We start from the raw sequence: 27,617 nt of genomic DNA, 5'->3' as shown, positions 1-27,617 counted from the left end.
TGCTAAAGGTATTGGTGGCATAGGCAATACAATGGCAAAAAGCTGGTAAATCCTGCAGTGTACCACCAAGACCTCATGCTGCAAACAAATACAGCTAGAGGAAGAAAGGGCTTGGGTGAATTTCTGCCTTGACTTGGACAATTACTCCAGGGGCGGGGCAGGTTTGCTGACAGTCTTCCCCATCATTCATGGCCTCAGCTTCCCCTATATCCTCATGACTCCACGGTCCGTGACTCCCACCTATGCCTCTGCTGGGCCATGTCCTGCAGCACCTTAAACTAAGGCAAATCCAAAACCGAGTTTGTCAGCCTTCCTCATTCCCCACCTAAACCTCCTCCATCGATTTCATTATCCAAGCCCAAAACTTGGGAGTCATCTCAGTTGCTTTCCCTACCCTCATCCCCCATATCCAGTCACTCTATTCCATTCACCTTCCAAGTGTCTCCATCCACTCCTGCCACCGGTTTAGTTCAGGCCCCTCAGTTCTCACCTGGACCGTTGCAGAAGTCTCAGAACTTCTGTCCTTGTCTCCGTTTTCAGGTCCCTACAGTAGTACCTCTTCCTCACAGGAGCCAGAGTGATCTTGCTAAAACGCAAAACTGAAAATGATTCGCCTGTTTAAAATCCTTCCATGAGTCCCCTCATCTGGAGAGAAACCCAGACTCCTCAGTAGAAGGAGGAATAGAAGCCAGGGTGCAGGTGATGAGCAGTGGGTATGGAGAAGTTCCTCCAAGAGCACGAGGGGTATTTGGAGGAGGAAGTCAGCACTGAGCCCCGAGAACCACGGGGTGTTTGGGAGGTGGGGGGCGCTGGCTTGCGAGGAGATTTTGATCCGGACAACAGGACCTTAACGAAGAACCAGGACCCAGGGAGGAGGAACGAGCGCGGCTCGAGCGACGGCAGCGGGCAGGGCCCCGAGGCTGGCAGGGGCTGTAGGTGCTGGAAGGGCGAATCTCTGCGACCCGCGAGGGGCCGACGGCGGGGGGCGGGGCCGGAGCCAGGGGGCGTGTCCCGTCGGGCCGGCGGCGGTGGGCGGGGCCGGGAGGCCGGAGGCCTCCCGGCGGCAGGGGGCGTCCTAACCTGCGACCGTGGCTCTCGGTATCTGGCTCCGCGCCTTGCGGGCGACACGGCGACCTCGGGCGGCGGGCCGCGTCGGCCGGGCATGGCAGCGTGGAGCCCGCCCGCGGCAGCGCCTTTGCTCCGCGGGATTCGCGGGGTGAGCGCGGGCGGGGCACAGGGTTACTCTCCCCGGGGCAGGAGCCGCGGAGGGACCGCGGGGCTAGTCGCTGTCGGGGCTCGAGGATGGGCTCTCTGCGGGCGCGGCGCAGGGCCCGGTGCAAGTCCCAGGGAGGGCTCCCCTTTCTTTCTCTCATTCATTCATTCGTTCACTCAGTGGTAACGGGCATTTGGGGAAGTATCAGGCCTTGGTGCGCTCTGGGAGAGCTCCGAGCTGGGTGGACGTTGAGGTTCAGGGGCACAGACACGTGAACATTCATAATATAGCGGGCACAGGAAAAAGAAATGTTGATTTACGGAGCTAGAGACCTAGAGGGTATAGCCCGGAGTTGGGACGTGGGTGCAGGGAACTGCGGAGGGGTATGGGCCCTGGAAATGTCGGCCGAAGCTCTGACCTTGACCCTCTCCAAATTCTGAACCCGGAGTAAAAGCCCAGCAGAGAGCATCCCCACACGCTCTCCTGTTCTCTCCCCACTTCTGATTCATCCTTTGCCTGATCTCACCCACTTCTTTCTCTTTCCTCTCATTTTCCTTCTCCCCTGCTGGTCTTGAACCTACCTCCCCCATGCATGAAGAGGAGTTCTACCACGCTGTGACTTTCAGCGTGGACAGTGGGCATCTGGGGAGTTTTGTCAGCAGATTGTTCCGCTATAGGCCGCTTCCCACTGATCTGCGAAGATACGAGAGGCTTTTCCCAAGGATTCTGCAGTGCTAACCACCCTCACACCTCAGTGACTGCCGATTCTGCCTGCCATCTGGTTACCCTCTCTCTTTGCCCCCAAGGTTGTGTCCCCAGGAGCAGCTCTACCCCCCACCCCAACCCCTACCCATCCCCAGCAATGCTACCAGGGCTCACAACAAGTCTAACTTCAGACCTTTCTCCTGACCTGCATTTTTTTTTTTTTCAGTGGCTGGCCAATCTTACCTGCGTTTTAACTCCCTGCCAGACTTCTTTCCCTGTACCCAGTAGGCGCGCCCCCAATAGAGTAGTTCTTCCCCACACATTGATCCATTCATTCATCACCAAGTGCTTCCGAAGGCCTGCCCTGGAGCCTGCTGTGACAGAACAGACTCAGTCCTGGCCTTTAAGACCAGTTGGGGAGAGAGCCAGTGCACAGCTCATTTTCAAAAAGGTACTCTAACATTCTATAACACAGGACCCTGCTCTTGGTCATCAAGAAAGGCCTAAAGATAGGCAGGACTGAGGGGTGAAGGGCTGGTACCTTCAGCATCAGCATTCGCTGATTAGCCCTGGTGTTCTCCCTCCCACCTGCCACCCACGTGCAGTCAGGGCCAACGCCTGGCACTTCTTCCTCTGTAATGCCCCTTTCTTGGGCGTCTTTCCTGACTACCTTCGTGAGATTGTGTTTCCTGCAGGTTACTTTGGTATCAAGAGCTCAGGACATGTCATCTGGGGTCACATTACCAGTCTCACAAAGTCCAAAATCTTTAGCTGGCATTCAAGGCCTGCATACTCTATTTTCAGTCTCCCTTTTCAGCATGTGCTCAACCCAGACAAGTGGCTGCCAAGCTGGTTTTCTGCTCCCTTGCTCCTAAGCGTTGAAACATGTTCCATCAGAAACCCTGGCTCCCTATGGTAGCCATCGCGGAAGGGGGGTGTTGTTGCCAGTGGCAAGTAATGCAAAGATGTTCCTTCTCCAGGTTGTTTAATCAATCTCTGCCTGTTCTCCCCAGTGAGAATTAGTGAGCAGTGGACTGTGAGGTCACTCGCAGTAGATGGTTAACAGGGACCTGGCAGGGTGGGTCTGAGGCAGGCTGCCCAGCCCCCCTCCTGACTCTGCAGCTTGCTAACAGATCCAACTGTGGCCACGTTACTTAATGCCTCAGTTTCTCCCTGTAAAACTGTCATCCTAGTGTTGTCTCACAGCATTATCACGAGGAAGGAGTTAAACATCTACTGTTTGGTTTGGGGCCTTGTTGTCTCTATAGTCAAAGTGAGTTAATTACAGTTATCTCCCTCACCCCCAGGAATTTTATTCTGCATCTTGGGGAGCTTAAACAGACACCTGACACCACATCATCCCTCTGACTAGGCCGTGGCAGGGGCCTGCCTTGCAGGGGAGTGGCAGGCGGGGCCTGCACAGTGGCAGCCCATTGCCACGGCATCATCCTGCTCCGCCGTGACCCTCTTGTCTCTGCTCTCTGGCAGCTTCCTTTTCTCCACTGTGTCCACCGGATGTTTGCCTCCCAGACTGAGGGGGAGCTCAAAGTGACCCAGATTCTCAAAGAAAAGTTTCCTCGAGCTACAGCTATCAAAGTCACCGACATTTCAGGTAGGGTTTCCTCTCATCCTTTTCATGGAGCTTTGGTAGGACTTTGCCCTGTGGAAGGGCAGAGGGCAAGGGGCTTGGAGAGGGGAACTTCCACCAGTGTCTTCTCTATACATGTTGCTTTTGGATGGTATGAGCTCAGCTCTCCCACCTGATGGGGTGGAGCTGGGGATTCAGAAACATCAACAGAACACTGTGTGGGGACAAGGACTAGCTGGGAGGACTTAAGGTTGCCAGCCTGACCCAGCTCACACAAGGTCCCTTTTGCCCCAGAGCTCAGGCCCACAGTCTTTCTTTGGACTGCAAGATGGACCCTCCTCTAATTTCCCCACGTTCTTCTGACACCCTAGAATGTCAGTGCTGGAGCACACTTTCCAACTGCTTTACTTTCCCCAGGAGGAGACAAGCACAGAGAGGCCGGAGGACCTGGCCAGGGCCTCACAGAGAGGCTTACAGGAACCAAGACACAGGGCAGCCTCTGTCCTAAGTTACCAGCCCCAGCCAGGCCCTGCCTTTCTCAGGGAGTCGCTGGCCCCTCAGCACTTCTGGCCGGCTGTATGTTAGGAGCAGGCTGGGGAACCATCTTCTGCACCCACTGGATGGGGCAGATAGGCCCTTTATCCAGACACACACTGGAACAGTCTAGCCATGGGCGGCTAGATAGGCGTCAACCTGAATCCTACACACCCTGACGTGGTCTTCGCCACGAGGGCTCACTGACTTCACTGAGAATATAACATTTACAAGGGTCTGGGAGAAAGTTTAGAAAGTAGATTTTATTCTGGAAACTATAGGAAATTAATCAATCTAGAGATGTGTTAGAATGGTAGTTCAGGTGAGGGCTCTGCAGGGGTCCCCAGGCAATGCTGAGCTCTTGTCACCAGCCCTGCACCAGCCCCCAGGCCCAGGGCAGAGCTGGAACTAAACCCCCAGTCTGGCTCTGCCCAGCCCTGGATGAAGTACAGAAAGGAAATGGAGACTAGGAACCTGGGGTTTAACCAAAACTGGGACTCCTGGCATGAATTATAAGAGAAGCAAAATAAAGCCTGTTGAGTCGATCGCACTTCTCATACAATGGCCTGGTGTTAACAGTGCAGGGGATATTTTCTTGCCCGTGCCGCTTAATGCAAGAGCAGTTTATCATCAGTCATCACCACATGGGGACAAAGCTGGGGCAGGGGGTGGATGGGTTCTTGACAACTCTGCCTTGAGGGCTTCTCCAAAATGCTCTCTCCCCCAAAAGCCTGGGAGGAAAGCCTGGATGCTGTGCTGTAGACCAGGAGGTGCCAGCGGGAGCCCGAGCAGCTCCACGTCCAACATGTTTGGTGTGTTCCTGGCTCTCTCATGCTTCCTTGTTCCTTTCTTTCCTTTTGGATAGGATTACAAACACAGTTTTCAAGGTGTGACTGATTGCTGGTCCTTTGGAAGGTGGAACACTGAAATTCAGTCCTTCCCACCCGCTTCCATGGCACTTGCTGGCCTAGTAAAAGGAATACTCTATATTCCCTAGGTTTCTCTGTGCTATGTGTCACAGAGAATTTCTTTCCTGCCCACAAGTGATAATCCTGGGTAGTGCAGCTGCCTTGCAAAAGGAAGAGCACATCTTGAATTGAGGCAGCCTGGCAGGAGGACAGTGTGATCAGACTGGAAGTCATGATGCTTTTCTAAGTCTAGTGACTTTCCTTTGTGCTGAAAAATAATATTCAGACCTTCTTTGGAATATTTGGTACTTCAAGGACATATGGGACTGAGGCTGCCATAACTTAATAATTGAAACGCTTTTGAACCATGTTTATTTTAGGAGGCTGTGGGGCAATGTATGAAATTAAAATCGAATCAGAAGAATTTAAGGAGAAGAGAATTGTGCAGCAGCACCAGATGGTTAATCAGGTCAGTAGAGGGAGCAGTGCTCCTGTGCCGCTGGTCTTCAGCATCTGAGAGGCCTGCCCAGCAGGGGCGGTGTTTTACCATCAGTCCTAGGAAAGAATAGTACAGAACCACAGTCATGCAAGCAGGATTCGAGACCTGGGAAAAATATAATCTGGGACTATCTGGAATCAGATTGTGGGCAAATATGAATTTTATTTTAAATTGAAAACAAGCTGCTCAGCAGTTATTTTGCACTTCCTTGTATAACACTACCAATGCTTACTGTGACTGTCACATACTCAATAATACGTTTTTGTAGATTTGAGGGGATTTTTTAGCCTTTCTTTGGGACTGCTCTAAAGGTGGGTAAATTGATGCCCGGCATGATTGAGAACGGTTCTAGCTGCCCCAGTCCCAAGGACAGAACATTTGGGGCCTGGAACGTCATGTTTTACCAGACTAAGGCCCAGCTGATACATTATCCATGCTTCTTTTAATTGGAATTTATACCAGCTTTGACCCTTGGGCCTGTTTATACCAGCTTTGAACCTTGCCCCTTGCCCCATCAGTGGGTGTGTTTGACATCATTCTGGAAGGTCTTGCACATTGTGCAGTAGTTTAATTTTTATAAAGCACAGCTCTGGTCACAAGAGTCCTTTCTGCAGGCTCTTCCCCATCAAGTTCAAGTTTCCTAGACTGCTGTTTGAGGACTTCCCGTCCTTCTCTGCACGCATGCTCCCAGCTGGGTGCTGCCTGGTGGTCTCTCTTTCTCTGCATCTAGTCCTTTGCCCAGACCACCACATCTCACATGTGGGTCATGCAGTCTCAACACTAGGCACTCACAGGTGGCTGAAGCAGGGTGGGCCAAGGAGGGAGGGAGTTCCCTGAGACTGACCTTCACCTTGAACAGAGATCTCCACAGCCACAGCACATTGCTGGGGTGCTAATGCTATGTTTAAATATACTGATATGATCATGGGCACTTTCAGATGATTTAGTTTGGGGATGTTGGCTGTGGTAGAGTCACCTGGGAGGAATGACAGTGAAACATCTTTAAGAGCAAGTCTGTTGGCCAGTAGGGGTCTGAGCTGGGACCTAGAGTTGCCCTGCTCAGGACAGGTGTTGGGAATCAAGGTTATGACAGACACAGGAGGAGCCAGTTCTGGGAGTGAAGGAGAAGGCAGTGGGGTGACTAGACTCCTGTCACCAGGGTCTGCTCCCAGTTCCATGCTTCCTGAGCAAGTCATGTCTTCAGGAGTGAGGTGACAGTGGGAGTAGGTGCCTGGTCCAGATGCACTGGATGCCCAAGCTGTTGGGGTGGGGGGCCTGGTGGGCCTGGGCCAGGGGAGAAGTTGATCTTGCCTAGCCATCCTTGTGCTTAGTAACATTCATCCTGGTGCTGTAGAACAGGACTCTCAGCCCACAAAGGCCCTGAAAAGGCCACCATGCCCATCTGAGGCTGGAATCCCCTCCCAAGCTTCTCATCAGACAGTCCCTGTTTGATTCCCAGGGACGGTGCCCCTCCTGCCAGCATGGCTCACGCCTGCTGCACCCTCAGGAGTGGACTCTCTTCCTCTGGGGGCCTGCCGAATGTGTGGCCCAACCTCTCCTGGGTCCATGGTTCCTTGGCCTCCTCTTTGGGAGTACTCACTGGGCATTTGCTTTGGGCTGGGCCCCAGGGAGGCAGGATGATGAGTGTGCCTCCCATGAATACCTCTCCACCCACCCTGCTCCCACCCATCCTGCGGAGGCACCAGCAGGGGTGGACTAGGGAGTGGCATGAGCACCATGTTACCCTCTGGGTTGGATGGAGGTGGGCTCTGAGCCTCGCTACCCTCATTGCATCTGGCATATGGAGGTGTTTGGTAAACACCTGTTGCCCGCTCCCCTCCTCCAGCCTCTTTCCTGTCTGCTGCCCGATCACCCCCTCTAAGGGTGCCTGTGCCTTTCCTTCCCCTGCTCAGAGCCCTTCAGTGGGTCCCCAGTTGCCCAGAGTCCAGTCCACCTGCCCTAGCCTAGAAGTTACAGCTTTGGGAGGCCTGCCTCAGTCTTTCCCCGCACACACTTGACTCAGGCCAGGCTCCCCTGAGAACCCTGTGTGGTTCCCAGCCTTCCTCACATTGCACTCCTGGGCCGGGTGCCCTATCCCTCTTGCCTGTTCCGCTCCCACTGTCTAGCTCCAGGGCTGCCACCTCCACAGGGCCCTTCTCCTCCCACTGCAATGGCCAGTGCCGTGGAAACACCCCTTCTGTGATAGCCACAGCAGGGCCGAGCTGGCCCATGGCTGACAGCACCCGTCACTACCACCCTGTGATCTGTTTTGTGTGGACTTGTGTTCCTTTCTCTTGCCTCATTCATCATTTTCCCAGACCTTTGCCTCTGTGTCCTCGGCACCCAGCATAATGCCGTGGGCACAGCAGGTGCTATCCAAGCGACATCTTATTACCATGGGACTTTGGCCAATTCACTTCTCCCACCAGGGCCCCAGTTTTCCTCAACTGTAAGGTGACCCAGGTGATCACTGAGACCCTCTGTAGCCGTAAGATGCTGTGGGGTGTATGGGGAGCCTCGGGGCGCTGCACACACAGCAGGGAGAGGGCATCGGGAAGGAGAAGTGGGGCAAAGCCCAGAGTTTCCTCTGTCCAGGGCCTGTCACGTGAAGGTATGACTGGGCCCTCATCCAGCCAAGGAGGCTTTAAGGAGGGGAGGCTGGCAGTGGCCCAGGCATGACCGAGGGACAGTCTCTAGGGAGCATTTCATGCCAGCAGAAAGCAGAGAAGCAGGTGGCCCTGGGGCTGTGTGCTCTTCACCCAGCAGTGATATGAGGCTTTTTTCAAGGACATTTCTGCTTGTCTGCAGAGTTGAGGGGCTTGCATGGGAATATGGAGAAGGCGGGGGTGGGGAGGGGGTTGTGGTGCAGTCCGATGGAGCAGCTCATTGGCTTCCAGAACAACAGCAGCTGCTGGCATCAGGGCCAGTCAGGAACACGATGGGAACCAGGTGTGGCCAGGACCTCAGGACACCTGGGTTTACATCCTGATTCTGCTACTCACTTGCTTACTGACTTTGGACTAGGGGTAGACTCTATCTATTTCTTTTTTATAAAATAAGATGATAGGACTAGATTATGTCTAAGGATCCTCCTGACTCTATAAACCTGACCACATGTATTAGGATTCTTTTTGTTGTAAGTGACAGAGACCAAGTTAAAACTAGCATAATAAACAAAGGGGCCATGGTATGAAATTATCTGGTTTCTGGCATATCTAGATTCAGGATCTTAAACAAGTTCATCTGCTCGCTCTCTTTCATATTCTCTCTCTCAGCTTTCAGCTACTCTGTGTGTTGACCTCATTTTCTCCTACTAGAGATGGACTTTCTCTCCTTGCTGGGGAACATGTCCCCCAACCACCTCCAACTGACATTATTGCAGCATAGTGACCCAAGAGACAAGCCTCCACTCTGACAAATCACAGGGGAGATTCTGATTGGCCCAGTTTTGGTCATATGCCACCCCCAGGCCAGTCAGATGCTGGGCCAGTGGCACGTAACTACCTCAGTACTGGGCAATTGGTCATCCCATCAGAAGTATACGATTAAAGTAGGAAAGGAACTATTCCCCAAGAGAAGGGAGATTGCTGAACAGACTGGAAAAAAGAATGTCCACCCTATGTTGATTATCACATTCTGGCTTAATATAAAAGGACTTTGTCTCCTTCTCTGTACTGATGATTAACTTGGAGATGTCTAAGCCTCCTTGAGGTCCTGTAACCTCTCTCCTGGCACTGCAGGGGATATGTATCTATTTGACTGTGCTGGCTCATTCAGATTTGGGCCCTGATACTTTGAAGACTTAAACAAGTCTCATAATTTGTGATTTTATTTCCTGCTTTAAAGTAAAATTGGGGAGTTTGTGCTAATTGGTGTGGTTTTAAAGAACAGCTGCTCATTGCTCGAAATAGCAAACACACAGAAAATAGCCTAAAAGTTCATCATTAGGAGACAGGTTGAAAAGTTAGAATACATCCATACAATGGAATACAATGCTGATGCAAAAAAAGAATGAGGACACGCCATGTGGAAAGATCTCCAAAACAGATGGTTGAGGGAAACAACAATGTATTTGAAATGTTAACCACTGGTGTTTTTAAAAGGTAGTGGGTGGAATATGTATTCATACTAGCTTGAATATGTATTTTTAAGTCTGCAAAAATACACAAAAAACTAACAACAATGGTTCTGTATTTGGGGATGAGGTGGAAACTGGGGGGATAGAGGACAGGTGTCAGGTGGGAGTCTTTTTATACCTTAGATTTTTAAGCCATGTTATATATCATTGATTTAAAAAAATAAAAAATTGTTTTCCAAAAAAAAGGAAAAATTGCTTCAATGAAGCATATGGCAAGTATCCTTCAGATGTAGACCTATATAAAAATGCTCTCAGAGAATTTCTGTAATCAATGTGAAGTACACAAAGAATGATGTCGCTCTTTTACTTAATAGGCACTAAAAGAAGAAATCAAAGCTATGCACGGATTGCGGATATTCACCTCTGTCCCCAAACACTGACCACGCCTGGCTACGTAGATGCTGCTACTTAAAACCTCCATGAACTTGACGGACACCATTCTGCCCTAGGCATTTGCCAGCGAGTTTATCTGTTTTGTTCATAGACATTTCCATATTATAATTATAGAAGATATGTTATCTATTTAGGGGTTAATTAAAGGCAACAGAAAACTGAAGCTTTTATAGGGTCTTTAGTAATGGTTCAAGTTCCTTTATTTCAGAAGTAGTGTCCTTTTATGCAAAGTGGTGTCATCTCGGACAGCGCTGTCCTGCTGCCACAGAGACAGGATGGAGTGCCAGCGTTTTGTCTCTTGAAGAGGTTGTCTCATATCTCCCCTCTGTGAAACTGCTCAGGCCCTTACTCTCACCGAAAGAAAGAAGATCCTTTGCTTCTGCTGTTCCTTTATCACTCTCTTTCCTTTCTCCTCCAAACTTCTTATAAGAATGATCTCGGACCCTCAATTTCTTACACCCTGGAGTGGACTCTGAGGACTTGCAGGTGCGTGGATCCTCTTCCTGTGTTAGAAGATCCCCCACCCTCTACACCTGGGTGGGAGCAGAGTCCACCTCCTCCCACCAAAAAGCCAAAAAAGCTTGCTTTCCCAGACTCCCTTGCAACTAAGGCACAGGCAGATAGTCTAGACCCCACCAATCAGACGGACCTGCCCAGGACTTTGGGAGCAAGTGGCACTGAGAAATAGGGGCAGTGTGGCATCCACCGCAGCAGCCCGGGCCACAGCGGCTGGTGGTCTGGGTGGCGTTGGTGGCAGTAGAGTCAATGTTACCCAGTCACAATGTCTGGGTCTGCAGCATGATTTGGGTTCCAGCCACAGAGCCGTTTTATTCCTGCGTATTTTCAGAGGCTGTTTCACCAGTGTTCCCAGAAATTCTCTGCTCACTCCCATATCCTTTCACTAAGTTCTTTTGTGCTCACGTCAGTCTGGTCAATGTCTGTCACTTATAGAGAGAGCCTTGATGGATTCGCCACCCCCTTGCGGCCCTCCTGCCCCCACCTCTACCGAACAGCTCTCTGAGAGGTCACCACATCCACTGCCACTCTCAGTCCTTGGTATCCCAGTCACTGCAGCAATGAGAGGTTGCCAACCTGCTCTTCCTTAAACTCCTTTGTCTTTCATGGAACCAACCACCAGGGAAGTCATTGGTCACAGTCAGTTCTGAAGGTACCTCCCTAGCAATGAAGTATGCAGGTAGAACGACCTTGGCCCCAGATTTTTGGGGCAGCACAAATTTCAAATATTCTGTTCACACACTGTGCCCCATTTTGTAGTTTAAAAATATTCTCTATCTACACAGTGGGGGTGGGAGGGATTGGTATCCTGCCGGGTCAGAACTGCCTCTTACATGGAACAGAGTCACTCAATTGTATACAAGCTGAGAAGACAGCACAAAACTAAGAACTGTGCCTGAGAGCCCAAGCCACCTCTGAAAGAGCAGACACCCCAGAGGACATCTTCTGGGTGGTGTGGTGAGGAAACACCTAAGACTGGAGTCTCAGAGGCCATCAGGAAGGTGGTGGTCAGCAAGATTAGAGAGACCACAAAATTAAGTACATGTCCATTACATGTGTGGAGCCCAATTCCACACAAGTAACAGGTAACCTAGTTACTCATGTGGAACCTTAAGTCCTCCTCTTAAGGGTAGGCTCGACATAGCTGCTTCTGAAGAACAGAATAGAGTGGAAGTGACGTGTGCAGTTTCAGAGACTAGGTCAGAAAAGTCACTGTGCCTTCCTCCTTTCTCCCTTGGGCTGCTAGTGCTGGGGGAAGGTAGCTGCCATGTTGTCAGGACACTCAAGTAGCTTCAGGAGAAGTCCATGTGGTGAGAGACTGAGGCCTTCTCCCAAGACAAGAGCCATGTGGGTGAGCCATGTTGGAAGTGGACCCTTTGGCCATAGTCCAGCCTTCAGAAGACTGCAGGCCCTGCTGACATCTTGATTATAACTGGAACCAGAATCTCCCAGCTAAGCCACTCCCCAATTCCTGACGAACAGAAGCTGTAAGATATTAATGTTTGTTGTTTTAAGCCACTAAGTTTTGGGGTAAATTTTTATGCAGGAATAGATATCTAAGATATTTGTGCATTACTGGAAGGACACTGGGGCATCTCACATATTGAAGGGTTAAAAAAGCCACACAGCAGAAAGGATAGGAAATAGCTAAATCTCGGGAACACCAACACCAGCAGGTCTTCTCTTCCTGTCTGTTTCTACAGATCAGCTTTATTATCTCTCACTCTAGATTGGTGTCCACTGTATAGTGGTGCCTTGAGTGCCAGTAGCTCTTTATTTTTATATCTTAATGTCCAGGCCATGAGAAGGGCAGACTTTCCTTTCAAGCTCCAGGTGGAAGAATGCCAGGGAAGGCCTCTGATTGGCTCCTCTTGAATCAGGAGCCACCCTGGACTGAAGTCCAGGGGTCACATAAATTGGAAGCCTTTAGCTAGACTCTTGTTCAGAGTAGAGGGAGGAGAAGTTACCAGAAGAAGTGGGGGTTCTGTTCTCCAAAGAAGGAGCTGGGAACAAGACAACAGATGTTCTCAACCGGAGGAAAAGGTAAGTAGAGCTTAGTGGGCCAGGCCTCCTGGGAGTCTGGACACTAGAGAAACACAGACCCCCTCCCCTGCTCCAGGGGACTCTTCAGGCCAGTGAAAGTGTCAATCCTACCACTTTCCCAATGTCTGCTCCTAAATCTGTCAACAAGTAGGCTCCTCCACTCCGATATTCTTTCCCCAAAATTAAAAGGAAAGTTGGGAGAGAAATCACAGGGTTTCTTTTTAATCACAGGTTTTTTTGGTTTTTTTAAAGAGGAGAAGAAATTGCTTAACTGCAGTGGCCAGATACAGCCAGCTATTAGCTTTTTGATTAAGTGCTACTTGTGGAATTAAGATGATATGTTTTCTGAGCCGAGTGTCTTTTAAAAAAGTGTAGTTTTCCAGTGGAAAATCCAGCATCCTGAGGTAGGTGCTGCTGAGTGGGCAAGTCGGTCTAAGGAAACTGCCCATCCCCAGTCCTCCCCAGGCACGCTTTGTCCTGGGGCTCCTATAGTGCCGCCTCAGGCCACCCAACTAGCAGCGTATGGGACAGGCTGGCCAGCAAGCTGGGAGGGGACCTGGGGCCACAAATTCCCCCCAGATGCAGACAGAGGTAAGGACTTGGTGGTTCCACCTCCCTCTCTTGGGAATCCCAAGTGGGAAAGGTGACAAATGGCCCAAGGACAGCTGGTCCACACGCTGGCTCATGGCTGGTGGGACGCTCAGGGCAAACACATCTGGGAATCCAAACTGTAAAATATGGAAAGAACTGACCACCAGGTAAGGAGACACTGAAGTTGAAAAATGGACTCAGATGTCATGAGTGAAGGGCAGCGGCGAGCACGAGTGACTACGAAGGACAGATACAGCGAGTCTCAGGCTGGCTGCAAACTAGAACCACCTGAGAGATTTAAAAATGCCCATACCTGGGTCCCCGTCCAGGAGGCTGATGAAGGGAAGCAGGGAGATGGTCGCACAGCGCCCAGGTAAGTCATGTGAAAGGCAGGCTCTTGAGGGGAGCGCCTCAGACCCCTGAGAGCCCTTGAGTCGGGACCACCCCCCACTCCTCCCAACCCCCTCTCCCCCCCGCCCCGGAGGCCCGCCCTGCCCACCGCAGCCCTGCCTGGGTCCACCCCGCTTCCCTGCATGAACCTACTGCGCAGCCATTCATTCACCTGCTCATCTCCACCCCCGCCCGTTTGGGGGACCACAGCCCTGGGTCCACAGGGTAAACCGTGGGAGCGCCCCGAGGCAAGCCAGGCCAGGCGGCTACCTAGCGGGGCGCGGGAGATGCCTGCCTGGGCTTGGTCAGTTTACCCCCTGCGGGGACAGCAGCCCGCCCGCCTGCCAGCCACCGCGCGCAGGGTGCCACCCGCGCAGGGACCCGCCCCCGCCCCGCAGCCCTGTCCCTGTTTCCAGCCTCCTGGCGACACTATAGGTACGTCGTCTTATGTAAGAAACTCGTGGCTTAACTCAGCAAAAGGTGACTTGTGGGCTGGAGGTGGCTCTGTTACCGCCCGAAGAACCCAACCCACGCGGCCGCGGGAGCGCTGCGGGATTACGCGACAGGCCACTGCGTCGTCAGACACGTACGTCCTTTCAGGGAGTCGATCCCATTCTTCAGGTTGCGGCAAGATACCCTGACCCTGAATTTAAAAGAATATTTTATGCACTTTTTTTTTTTTTTTCCCGGAAAATGTTTATTAAAGAGGCAGACAGAGGCAAAGACTAAAAGATGCCTGGCAGATTCTTTTCTTTTCCAATAAAACTAGAAAGAAGCAACCATATTGACTGTATTCAAACAAAACTTAGTGAGAGCCCAATTGTCTGTTATAAAGTCGTGTTGAGCAGCCAGCGGGAAAGTAGCTGTGCGTGTGTCAGCCGTGTCCCCCGCAGTTACAAAAACAAAAAGGTCACTGGGGAGCTGGAAAAAAAAAAGAAAAAAAGAAAAAAAAGAACTAAAGCAGGTTTAAAAAATAAAAAGTTAAAACAACTGTTATTCAACTACTGCCTTTAGTGTTTATAAAATAATGGCTTTTATTGTTTTAGGTGAGTTTTAAATTTACAGAAATATTTTGAAGATCGTCCAGAGTTCCCATATACCCTGCATCCCTTTTCCCTGATTATTAACATCTTACATTAGTATGGTGCATTCGGCACACTTAATGAACCGATACTGATACATCGTCATTAATGAAAGCCCATAGTTTATTCAGATTTCTTTAGTCTTTCCCTAATGTCTTTTTCTGGGTATTTTCCCTTCATGCCACCACATTCCATTTACTTGTTATGTCTCCTTGGCTCCTCTTGGCTGTGACGGTTTCTGATTTTCCTTGTTTTTGGTGACCCTTTGGTATTTACATAGCTGTACGTGCAAATATAGTCTATGAGGGAATTATAGACGTGTTCAACAAAAAGCCATTTTAAAAACAAAAGCAAAACTACAAAAGAAGAAAGTCACAGTTGACCAATTGAAAGTCACTCTATGTCAAACATTTTGGCAAACATTAAATAATCGCATTTTATTTATTTATTTTATTTTTATTTTTTGCAGCTGGCTGATACGAGGATCTGAACCCTTGAGTTTAGTGTTATAACACCACGCTGTAAGCAACTGAGCTAACTGGCCCAGCTAAATAATCACATTTTAGACACCACATCAAAAAAGTGCACTGGCATTATCAAAAATAAAACAACTGCCTTGAGTTTTGAACATCAGGAAGCAGCAGCTTTGTCCAAAGAAAATGGGTTTTAAGGAGGGCAGTTCGAGGTGAGGTTTGGTAGATTTATAAACAAGTTTAGGCAGAAAAGCCTTCTATACATGCATTATTCACCTGTAAGTGTATCTCTAAAATAAATGAAGGAAACTTTATAAACAGAGACTGTCCTTTTATTTAACAGAACTGTTGGAAGAAAACCAAGAATATCTTGGGTAGAAATGGAAATTCCTGATGCCTTGGGGATTGTTTTAATACTTTTTCTAATACTTCAGGCATTGGCTGTGGGAGCTGAGACTAGAAAATGTCTTCACCTGTTTATTCAGTGTCGCCTGTCTTCATCCGTCCCCAGTGCCGAGGCATGCAACTTAAAATCATCATCATAAATTGATGCACACGACCCCTCCCTCTTGCTCTATACAAACCAATTGAGCTATTTTCTGAATCAAATTTGCACAACTTTGAAGAAAAAAAAAAAACTTCACAGAAGTTTGCTTTTTTGGGTGGTTAGGAAATGAGTTCATCATCTGATACAGGAAGGTCAGATTTTAATATGTCCTGTCTCCCATTTGCTTGGTTGAATGCCTACAGCTGGTCATCTCTAGCACTGAAGAAAGCAGGGAAGCATTTAAGGCTTTTTAGAAAAAAATCCCCATGTTTTAAGGGTCAGCTGACTTTTTTGCTACAATACTTAAAAACAAGATGCTTTAGCAATATTAATTCAAAAGAAATTTTAATTACAAACTTAAAGAAAATTATATGTTGTAAATCAGTGTGTCACTAGATAAAGGCATTTCGCTTTGGGAGTCCTTGTAAAATGTAAGCAAACTCCCTGCTGGAACCTTGAAATAGGGGCCATCCAGAGCAGCAAGCAGGAATCGCTTCTGCCAGCGCTGATCCCAATCTGAGCTTATGAAATGAGCCCATAATGTAAAGGCAAGAAGCTTGTTGTCCTATCTAAAAACTTTGAAAGGAATAAATATTTTTCAAAGACAAAAAAAGAAAGGAAGAAAAAAGAACAAAAAAAATAAAGTCTCAACCTGACTTTCCTTCTGACCCATTTATAGCCAGTTCTTTATGATCTCTGCTTGGAGCCTCACTACTGGGCCCTGTTAAACACAGGACTTGGTAGCTGTCTATGCCTATGACCAATTTCACTTTCCATCCTCCTGCTTCAGTGCCAATTTAAGAATACAAATTCCTATGTGGCCAGATTTCTTTAAAGATGGTGAGAAATTTTTATTTTATTCTGGCTAAAGTTAATCATACTGTTTCCTAAAGTGAGCCTTTACAATTGCTGCTTTAAAAAAAATTCCAGTAAACTCAAAATATAGGTCTTAAATATGCCAATGATTTACGAATCTACACGGATGTAAGATGAGTGTGTGTGTGTGTGTGTGTGTGTGTGTGTGTGTGAGATTGTAGATGCTGCCGCACTGCACTCTAGTTATAGCGCAGCCCAAGGAAGTGAGAGCTGCATGCAGTTCCCTATGCCACAAAACCTGCAGCTGAAACAGAACAGGGACTGAGAGGTAGATGTGCAGTTTTTATACAAGCTTCTCTGTACAGCATTAAAACATCTGCGTCAGTCTGGGGGGGTAGGAGATCAGTTGGTGTCATATGTAAAAATCAACAAGTTAATTGGCCAAACTGTTCCAGATTTCAGTTGGCTCTTTGGGATCGAATAGTTATGACAGGACAACCATGATGAAAACAGTGATCTTAATTGTGTTTAAAGGAAAATACGGGCCAAGTCCATGGCGCACTCGGGAGAGTGCGACGCTGGGAGCGCAGCGACGCTCCCGCTGCAGGTTCGGATCCTATATAGGAATGGCCGGTGCACTCACTGGCTGAGTACCGGTCACGAAAAAGACAAAAAAAAAAGAAAAATACAAACTCTTAGTACCACTATAAGTACTTTTTAATTTCTTTACCAAAAATGGGTGAGATCCTGATTTTGTGATTTCCTCTAAATAAATAATGGTAAAATTTAACAAACTAGCATAGTTCAATTTATTAAGCTACAAAATGTAACATTCTAACGTACATCAATTTATGGCAGACCCTATAAATAAAGAGCTGAAGTCTTCCAACAATGCCATACTTTTTGATTCAGAAATAATTCTTAGAAGCTAGACTCCAACTTTTTTTTTTTTTTTTTTTTTTTGCTATTTATAGGTGCTGCCAAAAGAAGAAATATTTATCAGATTTCAAATGACACATTTGTAAATCGGCAGTTAGCAGCTTTCCACGTAAAGCTTCATCTCAGTGACAGAAACTCGATTAGAGTCAAAACTAGCCAAGGGAAATCCAGGCGTACGATGCCTAAAAGTCCAGTGTGGCTATCTGACTGTGGTGCTATCCATCCGTCCATCCATCCATCCATCTAGTCTTTTGAAGAACTGCCTTTAACAGTCACAGTTGTAGAAAGAAAAAAAAAACACAATTAAAAAAAAATTCTAAGTGATATTAAATGTACGTCTTAGCACCTTTAGCATTTTTGTCCAAATAGATTCTGACAAATAAAATATGGACATAACCTTTTTCATCTTAATTTCTCCAAATGCAGATCCACCCAACACCTTCCTTTCCCCTATAACATATGTTTCTGCCTCAACTACTGAAATGATTCCTTCATTCTGACCCTCAAACATGCAGAGAGCCTTCCAAGTTCCTGTGGCAGGAAGGGGTTCCTCGTCATCAAACTCATTATCAAAATCCGTGGCCAGAACTCTGCGCCTCACTCTCCTGACTTGCTCCTCTGTGTAATCGCCATCTGTGCCCTCCCAGTCTTGTGCAAAGTTCTTGAGGTTTGGGGGTTTTGTACGTTCCATTCCATTGTCAGTCCTTTTCACTTGGTGGTAGGATCTGGTGGGATCCTGCCTTCAACCTCAGCCAGCCAGACTTCAAATTTATGGGCCTCTGGTCATAGTTTTTCTATATTTTTGTCCGAATTTTGTTAATGTGTGACCCAAACTGGCTGGTCTCCCATTTGAGAATTCTTTAGGTGGCTGTTCTTCATTTGTTATGCCATCTCTTTGATCCATCTCCACTGGGACTTATTTAATTCATCAACTTTCTCTTGTAGCTTCTCCTTCTCTGTTAAGGTGGAAGATTGCTGAAATCCTCAGGCATAGCATCCTCCACAATTTAGACTTTTGAAGCAGTGAATCTGGGGTTTGGAGATCATGAACTCATGGCAGCAATGAGTTTCTTTTGCTGCTTGGGAGACTTGGTTATTTTCATAAACAGCCACAACGTTTCCTTTGGATTTGCTACCCCAATGGACCCCTGGTTTACCTTCTCCTCTGGAATTTGAAAGCCTATTCTCCTGCACTTCACTAGCTGAGTGTAATCCTCAGATGTCTCCAGGAGGCTCAAACCCTTTCTCAAAGGTTTTATTACCGGTTATGACATTTATCTGATCACTGATTCAGCTACTTTACTCTTCTCTCCAAGCATTTCCCATTGGTTGTTATCAACTGTTGACCAGTATTTACATATGTCTTCATTGATTCTCCAATTCTCACTGTCCTCCATCTCTTGTGTGTTCTGAAGGATGTTGGAACCATGAGGATGGTAATATACAGCAGCTCATGGCCAAATTTCTTGAAGAACTGCTCTGGTGTCTTGTTATTGATGATGTTTTTTAGCTCGCTGGTGTGCCTTTTCAACAGAAACACGTATGTTATCATTTTCTCAAAATACTGCTGTGCTGTCGGCCTTCTTGCAATCTTGTTAAGTAATCTCGTACTGGATTCAACTTGCTTCCAGCCCATCTGTTCCACAGTTGTGTCTTCCGTGCGTCGGGAAGTGTGACTTCCTCTCCTGCTTCACGCCTTGAACACAGCCCGCTGACCCCACAGAGATCTGGAAGGTTAAGTTCTCGAAGGCGATGACTTCATGCTGCCCAGTGTGGTCGCTCATTTCGATCACAGGGTGGGAAGGAAAGGTTCCTCCTTCGAGTTCTTTTTAGGTTGGTATTTCTTCAAAAGATTCCTGAGTTGCTTTGCATAGCTGAGTTCAATCTCTGTCCTTTCCTTGACAAATGTGATGAATTTCTCAAGAATACCAATTCCCCGCTGTGTGTTTTTCTAAGTTGTCAAGCGGATCCCAGAGCTCCACGCCCAGCTCCGGGTGCAGGTGGCGGGAAGGGACGCGGTCCCTGCGGCCCCCTCCCTGGCCATCCCCTGGCCGCCCGCGCTCCTCGCGGCCGCCACCTCCCCGGGCTCGCCGCCCCTCTCCCTGGGTCTCCTCGGCGGCTCCTCCTCCCAGTCGCTAGACACCCGGGTGGCCCTAGGAACCTGCCCCGCGGCCGCCGCACGCGCGCCCACCCCGCGCCCTGGGTACTTTGTGAATGGCCCCGACACTCGCGAACCCGGCAGCGCACACGCGCGCATCCCTCCCGGGCAGGGGTATGGATGTCGCCTGCCAACTCCCCGGAAGCTCGAGACCCCGGCGAGACCCCAGGAGAGACCCGCCGCCGAGAGGTCGCCCCCTGCTGCCGCGGAGGCCGCTGGCCAGGCCCACGGACCGAGCGCCCCCAGCGGGAGCCCGGAGCCCAGGCGCGGGGACGGATCGCTCAGGCAGGCTGGTGACTTTAATTCATTCTCACGTGATGTACGGAATTCCCAAACAGTACTTCTTTTGAAAGCCTCACGGACTAAATGAAACTAAATAACTAAAATGAATTTAGTTCTTACAGATCAATATGTTCAAATTTATGAATGTGAGTATCAAACAGTTCTAAAAGATTAGAATTAAGATATAACCCCATTTTTATCATTCTGCTTCACATTATTTTAAAAATGTGTAAACATTGGTTGTCGGCTCACAAAAGGATATGATGTCTTTTTTAGGTTACCTAGTTAATGCACTGTCTAGGACTTTGTGTGAACTACCCATCTGTTTCCCTATGCATTAAACTTACAGTTATTTGTAAATTCTTAATTGTTTTTGCACATTCACAACGTTCACAACCATCATTAATTATTGTGGCATATTACTCCTGTAGTAATACATATAAATTATTTCAACCAACTGCTACAATTTCAACATATAAAACATAAAGGGAGAGCTTTCCTATACTTGGAAGTCAATATAAAAAATTAAAATTACAGTACAAAAAGAGGGAAAAATGGATTAATACTTTTTAAGTAGCTTAATATCTGTCTTTTAAAAAAGGGTGAGGAAACTTATACCCACATGTTGGTCTGTCATAGTAATAAATAATAAAATCACAATTTCTTTTTTTTTTGCAAATTTGTCAATGACTGTCAAAACCTATCTTCTTTGCATATTTATGTTCATTAGATAGTACAGGCAGATGTGTCTTTTTTTAATGTAATTTTCTTAATATATATTTTTTCCATTCTATGATGTTGTTGTGGAGCAGTTGGGAGGGAGGGAAGGAGGGAAAAGAGGAAGGAAATGTGATGGAAGAAGGAGGAAGGAGGAGGGGTGGGATTGAGGCCTGTGGCACCACCCTCATTTCCACAGGAGGCTTCCAGCAGTGGCTTGGTCATTGACAGGCTGGGTGCAGATGTCAGGAGGGTGTGGAAAAAGCCTTTGCCCCCCAACACCCCAGCTCAAGAACCTGGGGCCCTTCTTGCTGCAGCTTGGTGGTTGTTGCTGGGCTGGTTGCATGTGTTGGGGGGCGTGGCCGAGGCCCAAGGCCCCCACTGCCCAGGCTCAGGAGAGCCCAGGGTGCTTCCTGTGGTGGCTCGGTGGTTGCCACTGGGCTGGCTGTGGTGTCGGAGGGGGGTGCATAGCTGAGGCCCTTGGCCCCCCACCACCCTGAATCAGGAGAGCCCAGGGAGTTTCAGCAGGTGTGTCTTTCTGCAGTGAATCTATCTTCACCCACAGCTCTTTGAAGAAGAAATATGCAAATAGGAAGAGTTGGGAAACAATGGGTAAGTTTGGCAGAGATTCAGAAAAATCCCATTCCACAATAAATTCCAGAAGTTGTAAAAATATCCATGTCTATTTTTTCAAGATTGATTCAAGTGTGTTTAAAATGTTTCCAAGTTAAAAATTTTAAACAGCACAAGAAAATTCCAAGTGGTTACACAGAATAACAAAATTGAAGTAATTTAAGTTCTATTTCTTCATCCTTAGAATCACTGCACTACCATTGTTATTCCAAAGGTACTGTTTACAGCAGGACGTGCAGCACCACTGGAGTTGGAGACAGAGCTGCACTGGAAGCCAGAGCCAAAGACTCAGAACATTTACACATTTACTCTTAAAAGCATGCGGCTAATAAAATATAGCACACGCATACAGTGAAATACTATTTGGCCTTAAAAAGGACAGAAATTCTGACATATGCTATAACATGGGTGAACCTTGGAGACATTGTACTAAATAAAATGACAGACACAAAAAGACAGATACTGTATGAGTCCATTTCTATGAGGTGGGAACAGTCAAAATCATAGACACAAGTGGAATGGTGGTTTTCAGGGGCTGCGGGTAGAGGGAATATGGAGTTGTTTAATGGGTACAGAGTTTTAGATCGGGAAGGTGAAAAAGTTCTGGAGATAGATGGTGATGATTGACAACAATGTGAATGTTATTAATGCCACTGAATTTTACTTGAAAATTTAACTTGAATATGGCTAAAATGATAAATTTTATGTTATGTATATTTTACAATAAAAAATTAATTAAAAATAGAAAAATAAAAGCCAAGGGAAAACCCACTTTAAAACAAATAATAATAATTATATATATATATATATATATATTTGGCAGCTGGCCAGTACAGGGATCCCAATCCTTGACCAAAGAATAATTTTTAGAGCATGTGGCTGAGGCCATGTGCTTCAGGGACTGAATTGGGATTAATTTTCCTGTAGAATTTAATGTTTATTAAAGGGTAAGTAATAAAAAAAAGTGTGTAATCTGAAGGTTACATATTGTTGAAATCCAACAGCAACCACAGCAATTGTCAGAATTTAGACCGACAAGGACGCCTTCTCCAGCTGAAATCTGAGACCCTTTCAGTTTCAGGACTCTGGCCTCATCCTGATTTAATGTTTCACCTGCTAACCCAGCAGGCAGAGTGATGCTGTTAAAACATAAATCCCATCAGGTCTTTCCTCTGCAGAGCGCACTCCTTCCGCTCCCACCACCTCTGCTGTCCCATCCTCTCCCAGTGCCGCCCACCCCACCTCCCACTCCCTGCCTCTGGTCCCATCGGGCTCCTCACCTCAGGCCAGGGGCTTCCGCTAAGGAGTGGCACTCACCTCTTTGTCTGCAGGAAACACAATTCCCCAAACACCCACAGAAATCCCTCTCTTCCGTCCCCTTTTCAAAACATACCTTAATGCAATTAAAAAGTGTTAATTCCAGCGATAAACCATTGAAAGACATAGAGGAACCTTAAATGCATTTTGATAAGTAAAAGAAGCCAATCTGAAGAGGCTACCTACTATATGATCCCAATTCTATGACATTCTGGAAAGGCAAAACTGTGGAGACAGTCAAAAAGATCAGTGATTGCCGGGGACTGGAAGAAAGGGACTGAGGGATGAGCAGGCAGAGTGCGGGCAGTCAGAGCCCACGGAGTGTAAACACCAAGAGTGACTCTGTCTAATAATAGTGTATGGATATTGGCTCACCAGTTGTAACAAATACACCACACTAATGTAGAATGTTCATAATGGCAAAAACTGTGGGATGGGGAAACTGTGGGATGCAGGGTATAGGGATGACATGGAATATGGGAACTTTCTGTACTTCCTGCTCAATGTTTTCTATAAATGTAAAGCTGCCCTAAAAATAAAGTCTATTAATTTAAAAACCAAAAAAGTGTTAATTCATTTTTTCCCCCTTTTTGTACCATATTTATTTTATTTATTGCTTTAGCTATGACACTGTTTAGAAGTGCCAGCACATGGGGATAATAAGACCTGTTGGTCTCCAGACTGGTGGTCAGCTCTGAGCTGCTGGCTGTCTGATCAGATGCAAACATGCCCTGCACAGAGCTGAGCTCCGGCTCTTCCTCTCCCAGACTTGCTCTTCCCATGGTTTTGCTCTCAGCTCTGTTAATGGCAAATCTTTTTTTCCATTTGTTCAGACCAAAACTTCCTCTTTTTCTCTCACAACCACATCCAATCCATGAACAAATCCTGATTTATCTACCTTCAAAATATATGCACAATCTGACCACTATTTATCACCTGTACTGCTACCAACCACAGAGTTCCCACCGGATTCTTCCACATATCCCCTTCCTGGTCTCCCCATGCCTTGGGTTGAATGTCCCCCCAAAACTTAATCCCCACTGTAACTGCTGAGGGTGGGAAATCCTACTATGGCAACTGAAAGGGGGGGACTCAAAGGGGTGATTAGATTGTAGGACCGGGCCGTAGTAAATGGATTAAAAATGATGGTCATGAGTGTGGCTCTGAGGGCTTTAAAAAGAGAGTGAATGAGGAGGTTAATCTCTGCTCTCTCTGCTTCCACCATCTTGCAATGTGAGGGGTCACTGTCACCACCAACAGATGTGTTCCTTTGACTTTGGACTTCCCAGCCTCAGAAACTGTAAGCAATAAATTTTGTTTTCTTATAAATTACCCAATTCCGTGCATTTTGTAATAAGCAACAGAAACAGACTAATACATCCCGCTTCTCCCTTCTGCATTTGAGTTGTTTCCTCCAGGTCCCCTGGAGCGCCTCACCCTCCTGGCTTCTCTTCCCTGCTGGCCCCTGGGTGTCTGAGCTCCTGAGGGTCCATCGTCAGCCCCACCTCTCCTTGGAGCATCTCCCGCACAACCTGTGCTTGAATCACCACGGACCGCTGACAGCTGCCACAGGGGTGCCCAGTCCCCATCTCCGTCCTGGGCCCCAGACCTGGAATTGATCTGCTACGTGTCTCCATGGGCGTCGGGGGTGGGGGAGCCTCAAGTCCTTTCTATTCCGTGGAGATGAGCCTCTTACTTTGGACGCTCCCCCAAGTTCTCCCGCTCCTCCCCCCCTGTTTCCTGTCTGAGGGACGATGCCATCATCCACCCTGGTTCCCAGCTGAGAAGCCCAGAAGTCACCCTAACTCCTCCCTCTCTGTCGTCTCCATAGCCAGTCACCAAGCCCTGTCCCTTCCACCTCCAAATGATTTCCCCAGTCACTATCCCATACCTCCTACCACCTTGGTTGAGACCGTAGCCATCTCCCCTCAGGTTTCTGCCACAGCCTGGTGGCCTCCAGCTGGCCCCACCGACCCATGCTTCTCACTTGCCAAAGCTGACTTGTCTCTTCATCGCTCACGTTCCCTCAGGGGGTTCCAGTGCCCTCGGGCGGAAGCGTCCGCGTTCTTAGCATGGTCCACAAGTCCCTTCTCTGTCTGACCCTTTCCAGTCTCTTCCTGCCTGGACTCCTTTTCTCCAGCAATCAACCACGTTCGTTTTCTCAGATTGCCTGTTTTCTCTCCTCCGGGCCTCCGCACATGCCGTCCTGTCTGGAATGACCTCCTCTCACTTCTGCTGGCTGTTCCCTACTCATCCTTTGGCCACCCATGGTAGCTAATGACAACAGACACAGTATTTAATGACAGTTATCATATTGAGCCCTATAACATGCCAGATACTGTACCAGGTGCTTTATAAACATAGCCCATTGAATTTTTAAACAATCCTAAGAGTGAGGTACAATTATTCCCATTTAAAAATGGGGATTCTGAGGCACAGAGAAGCAAGGTGAACTACATTGCCAGAGGTCACAGAGCTTAAACGGCAGATCTGGGACCTGGGTCCCGAAGTGTCCAACTCTCTAACCTGACCTCTCTTCCCTGAGCTACATGGCCGTGGCCTCAGCCTTGGCCTTGGGTCACCTCCCCTAGGAGATCTTTTCTGACCCTCTTGCCTATATCTGGCCTTCTCCCATGTGCTCCCACTGCACTCGATGTGGACCCAGCTCATGGGCTTAACTTGCCTCCCATTCTCTGCTCCTGAGGGCAGGGCCAGGATCTCATGTGCCCACCACCCAGCACAGCACTTGCCGAGAGCATGATGTGCAGTGCAAGGGTCTGAGGCCTGTAGGCCGTGGGGCTGCAGATTTTGCTCAGAGGTCCAAGTGAAAACACAGTTGATGAGTCAAGATGCTTTTGCAGAAATACTTCCCCAGCCGATTAGGAGCAAGAAGTTAATTTCCAGGACTCTCGCTTCTTGATGGAATGAGCCACAGCCTACAATGCCCTGGGGGCTTCAGTTCTCATCCGGCTTCATTCAGACATTTTTCTTCCATAGACCTTTGATTGCTGATTCGGAACCATTTATTCTGTATCCTTTTTGGGAACTCCCAGTATTCTCAAGAGGCATCAGTGCTCTATTCTCATGGTCTTTTGTGGCCTCTTGCATCTCCCTACATATTCTTTCATGTTCTATGTTCTGCGTCCTGATCTTCTGCGTTGCTTATTCTGTTCTCTGCAGCATCAGTTGTGCTTTTGGCTGGATAGATAGATACTCCTTGGTCTGTTACATAGTAATCTTGCTTTTGCTCTGTAGGTGAGCTTTTCTTTTTACATTTTTTGAAAGGGGATTGCAGTCACTGTTTAACCTTTCATATTTCTTGCAAAGGACTCATTGCGGGTCTTTCGATTCTTAATATTTGTTCTATGTGCAGTAAAACTTTTAATTTGGTTTTAGATTACTTGGTTTCCTGTTGATTCATACTTCCTTGAGTAGAATCTTGCTGATCTTTTTGTTCTTATTGATAATTTTCTTTATTTGGAGTTTTAGAGTTTATTTTACTGGATTTTAAAAGGAGTGAGTTCTTGGTGGTATCACTGTTACTACTATTCGCCTGAAAGCCATTCCCACTTGAGAGGCCACTTGGGGATGCACCAAAGAGATCATTAGACAAAGACACCGAGTGGCTGCCTGTGATGGCACTAGACATGCACGCTGGGGCCAGGTCCTGCAGGGCCCTGGGACAAAGTTAAGTTACTATGCCTTGTCCCAAGATCTGTATCAAATGGTGAGTATTGAGGAGTATTACAGAGAAATAGTATCAGCTGATTTGTTCTCTGGGTAAGGAGATTGGCTTTGGTGAGCTGGGCAGGGAGATCAAACCGGGACTAGAATCCAAGATTTTCAAATACGGATACCTGTTGAAAGTGATCTAAACAGCACAAGTCTTTCTGCAGAGCCACCTTGTTGCAGTCCGTGACTCCTATGGCCATGGACCCACAGACTACAGGCCATGCTCCTGCTTATGTGTAGACTTCCATCAGCAAGGACAATGTTTGTCCCTTGGGTACATGGGTCTTAAGGTGAAGAAACAGGTGTGGACAGGGCACAGACCTTGGCATCAGATGCATCTGGGTTTGAGCCTGGACTCTGCTACTTCATAGCTAGATGGTCTTGAACAAGTCATTTAATCTTTCTGAAGTGTCTCACTTTCAGACCAAGGTGTGAGAGGCCTCTACCCTGGGCCCCCAACTTTAGAGGATTCTGAGGTCCTCCTCCAGCATGCTCCTGCCCATGGGGGAAGGAATCTGTATCAGTGATCAAGACTCACATGTAGTCTGTATGAATGGTCCCCTCCAGAGTTGTGCAGTGCACAGCCTGCACAACCGTATATAACAGCTGCTCATAACAGTGGCAAGGAGGGGCAGGATTGAGAACATGGAGGGGGTAGAATCCAGACGTGGCTCATGTCAGGATGTGATCAGGAGAATAATGGGAAATTTGGCAGAGAGTTGAGAGGTCAGTTTTAGTTGTGTTGAGTTTAAGACTTTGGCCCTGGCAAATAGCCACCTAAAGGTATCCAGCGGCCCAAACTCATGAGGGAGGCCAAGGCTAGACATTGTTTTGGAAATCATTGGCATTGGGGTCATAGTTGAGGTCTGGTGGTTGAACAAGTCTGCTGAGGGAAAGCTAATAAGCTGTGGAGAAGACCGAGTTGATTCTTGGGGGCATTTGTGTTTAAAGGACACAAGGGCACAAGGGGCCCATAAAAGGTGGCAGAAGCCTTCAGAGTCCCAGGACAACAGCATGTTACTGGCCATGCAGCCCAGGAACAGAGGGTTAGCAGAGGGATCCACAGAGTCAAGTCTTCGAAGAGATCAGCAAGGACGGGATCCTTGGCCTGGAAGACAGCTTCCAGCCAAACCAGGGCACAGGCTAGTGAGCAGCATGGAGGGTGAAGCCTGGAGGTTGTCTACACCTGCAGACGTGTAGTGGTGTTGTTAGGAAGGAGCAGGAAAGGCCTGAATGAGGAGGAGCAGGATCAGGAAGGGCGGACCTGAGAGCCCGTGAGCGGGAGAAGCCACGGCAAAGGGATAATGATGAATGTCGCAGAGGAGACAAATCAAGAGTAAAAGCCAGTGGTGGCGGGGGGCGGGGGGGGCAGGGAACCGAGGAGGAGGGGTCAGTGTATGCGC

The 27,617-nt window shown here is 48.0% G+C and overlaps 1 protein-coding gene across 1 annotated transcript; it reads left to right on the top strand.

Moving 5' to 3' along the window:
* The first annotated feature begins 1,118 nt into the window (after positions 1-1,118).
* BOLA3 (bolA family member 3) lies at positions 1,119-10,141 on the top strand. Its single transcript, XM_063078820.1, has 4 exons — positions 1,119-1,216; positions 3,407-3,530; positions 5,329-5,417; positions 9,900-10,141. Exons 1-4 carry the CDS (start codon positions 1,163-1,165, stop codon positions 9,963-9,965), a joined length of 333 nt encoding a protein of 110 aa, XP_062934890.1. The 5' UTR covers positions 1,119-1,162; the 3' UTR covers positions 9,966-10,141.
* Positions 10,142-27,617: the final 17,476 nt, after the last annotated feature.

This window comes from Cynocephalus volans, chromosome 14 (assembly GCF_027409185.1).
Source record: "Cynocephalus volans isolate mCynVol1 chromosome 14, mCynVol1.pri, whole genome shotgun sequence".
NCBI lineage: Eukaryota > Metazoa > Chordata > Mammalia > Dermoptera > Cynocephalidae > Cynocephalus > Cynocephalus volans.
Note: the sequence above shows the minus strand (reverse complement) of the source record. Positions and strands in the feature narration are given on the sequence as shown.

Bases quoted from the DNA above. Each gene is read 5' to 3' on its own strand.
- BOLA3 (XM_063078820.1), top strand. From the start codon at position 1,163: ATGGCAGCGTGGAGCCCGCCCGCGGCAGCGCCTTTGCTCCGCGGGATT. The intron at 1,217-3,406 runs GTGAGCGCGGGC...GCTCTCTGGCAG, and splicing joins TGCTCCGCGGGATTCGCGGG to CTTCCTTTTCTCCACTGTGT. The intron at 5,418-9,899 runs GTCAGTAGAGGG...TTTACTTAATAG, and splicing joins AGCACCAGATGGTTAATCAG to GCACTAAAAGAAGAAATCAA.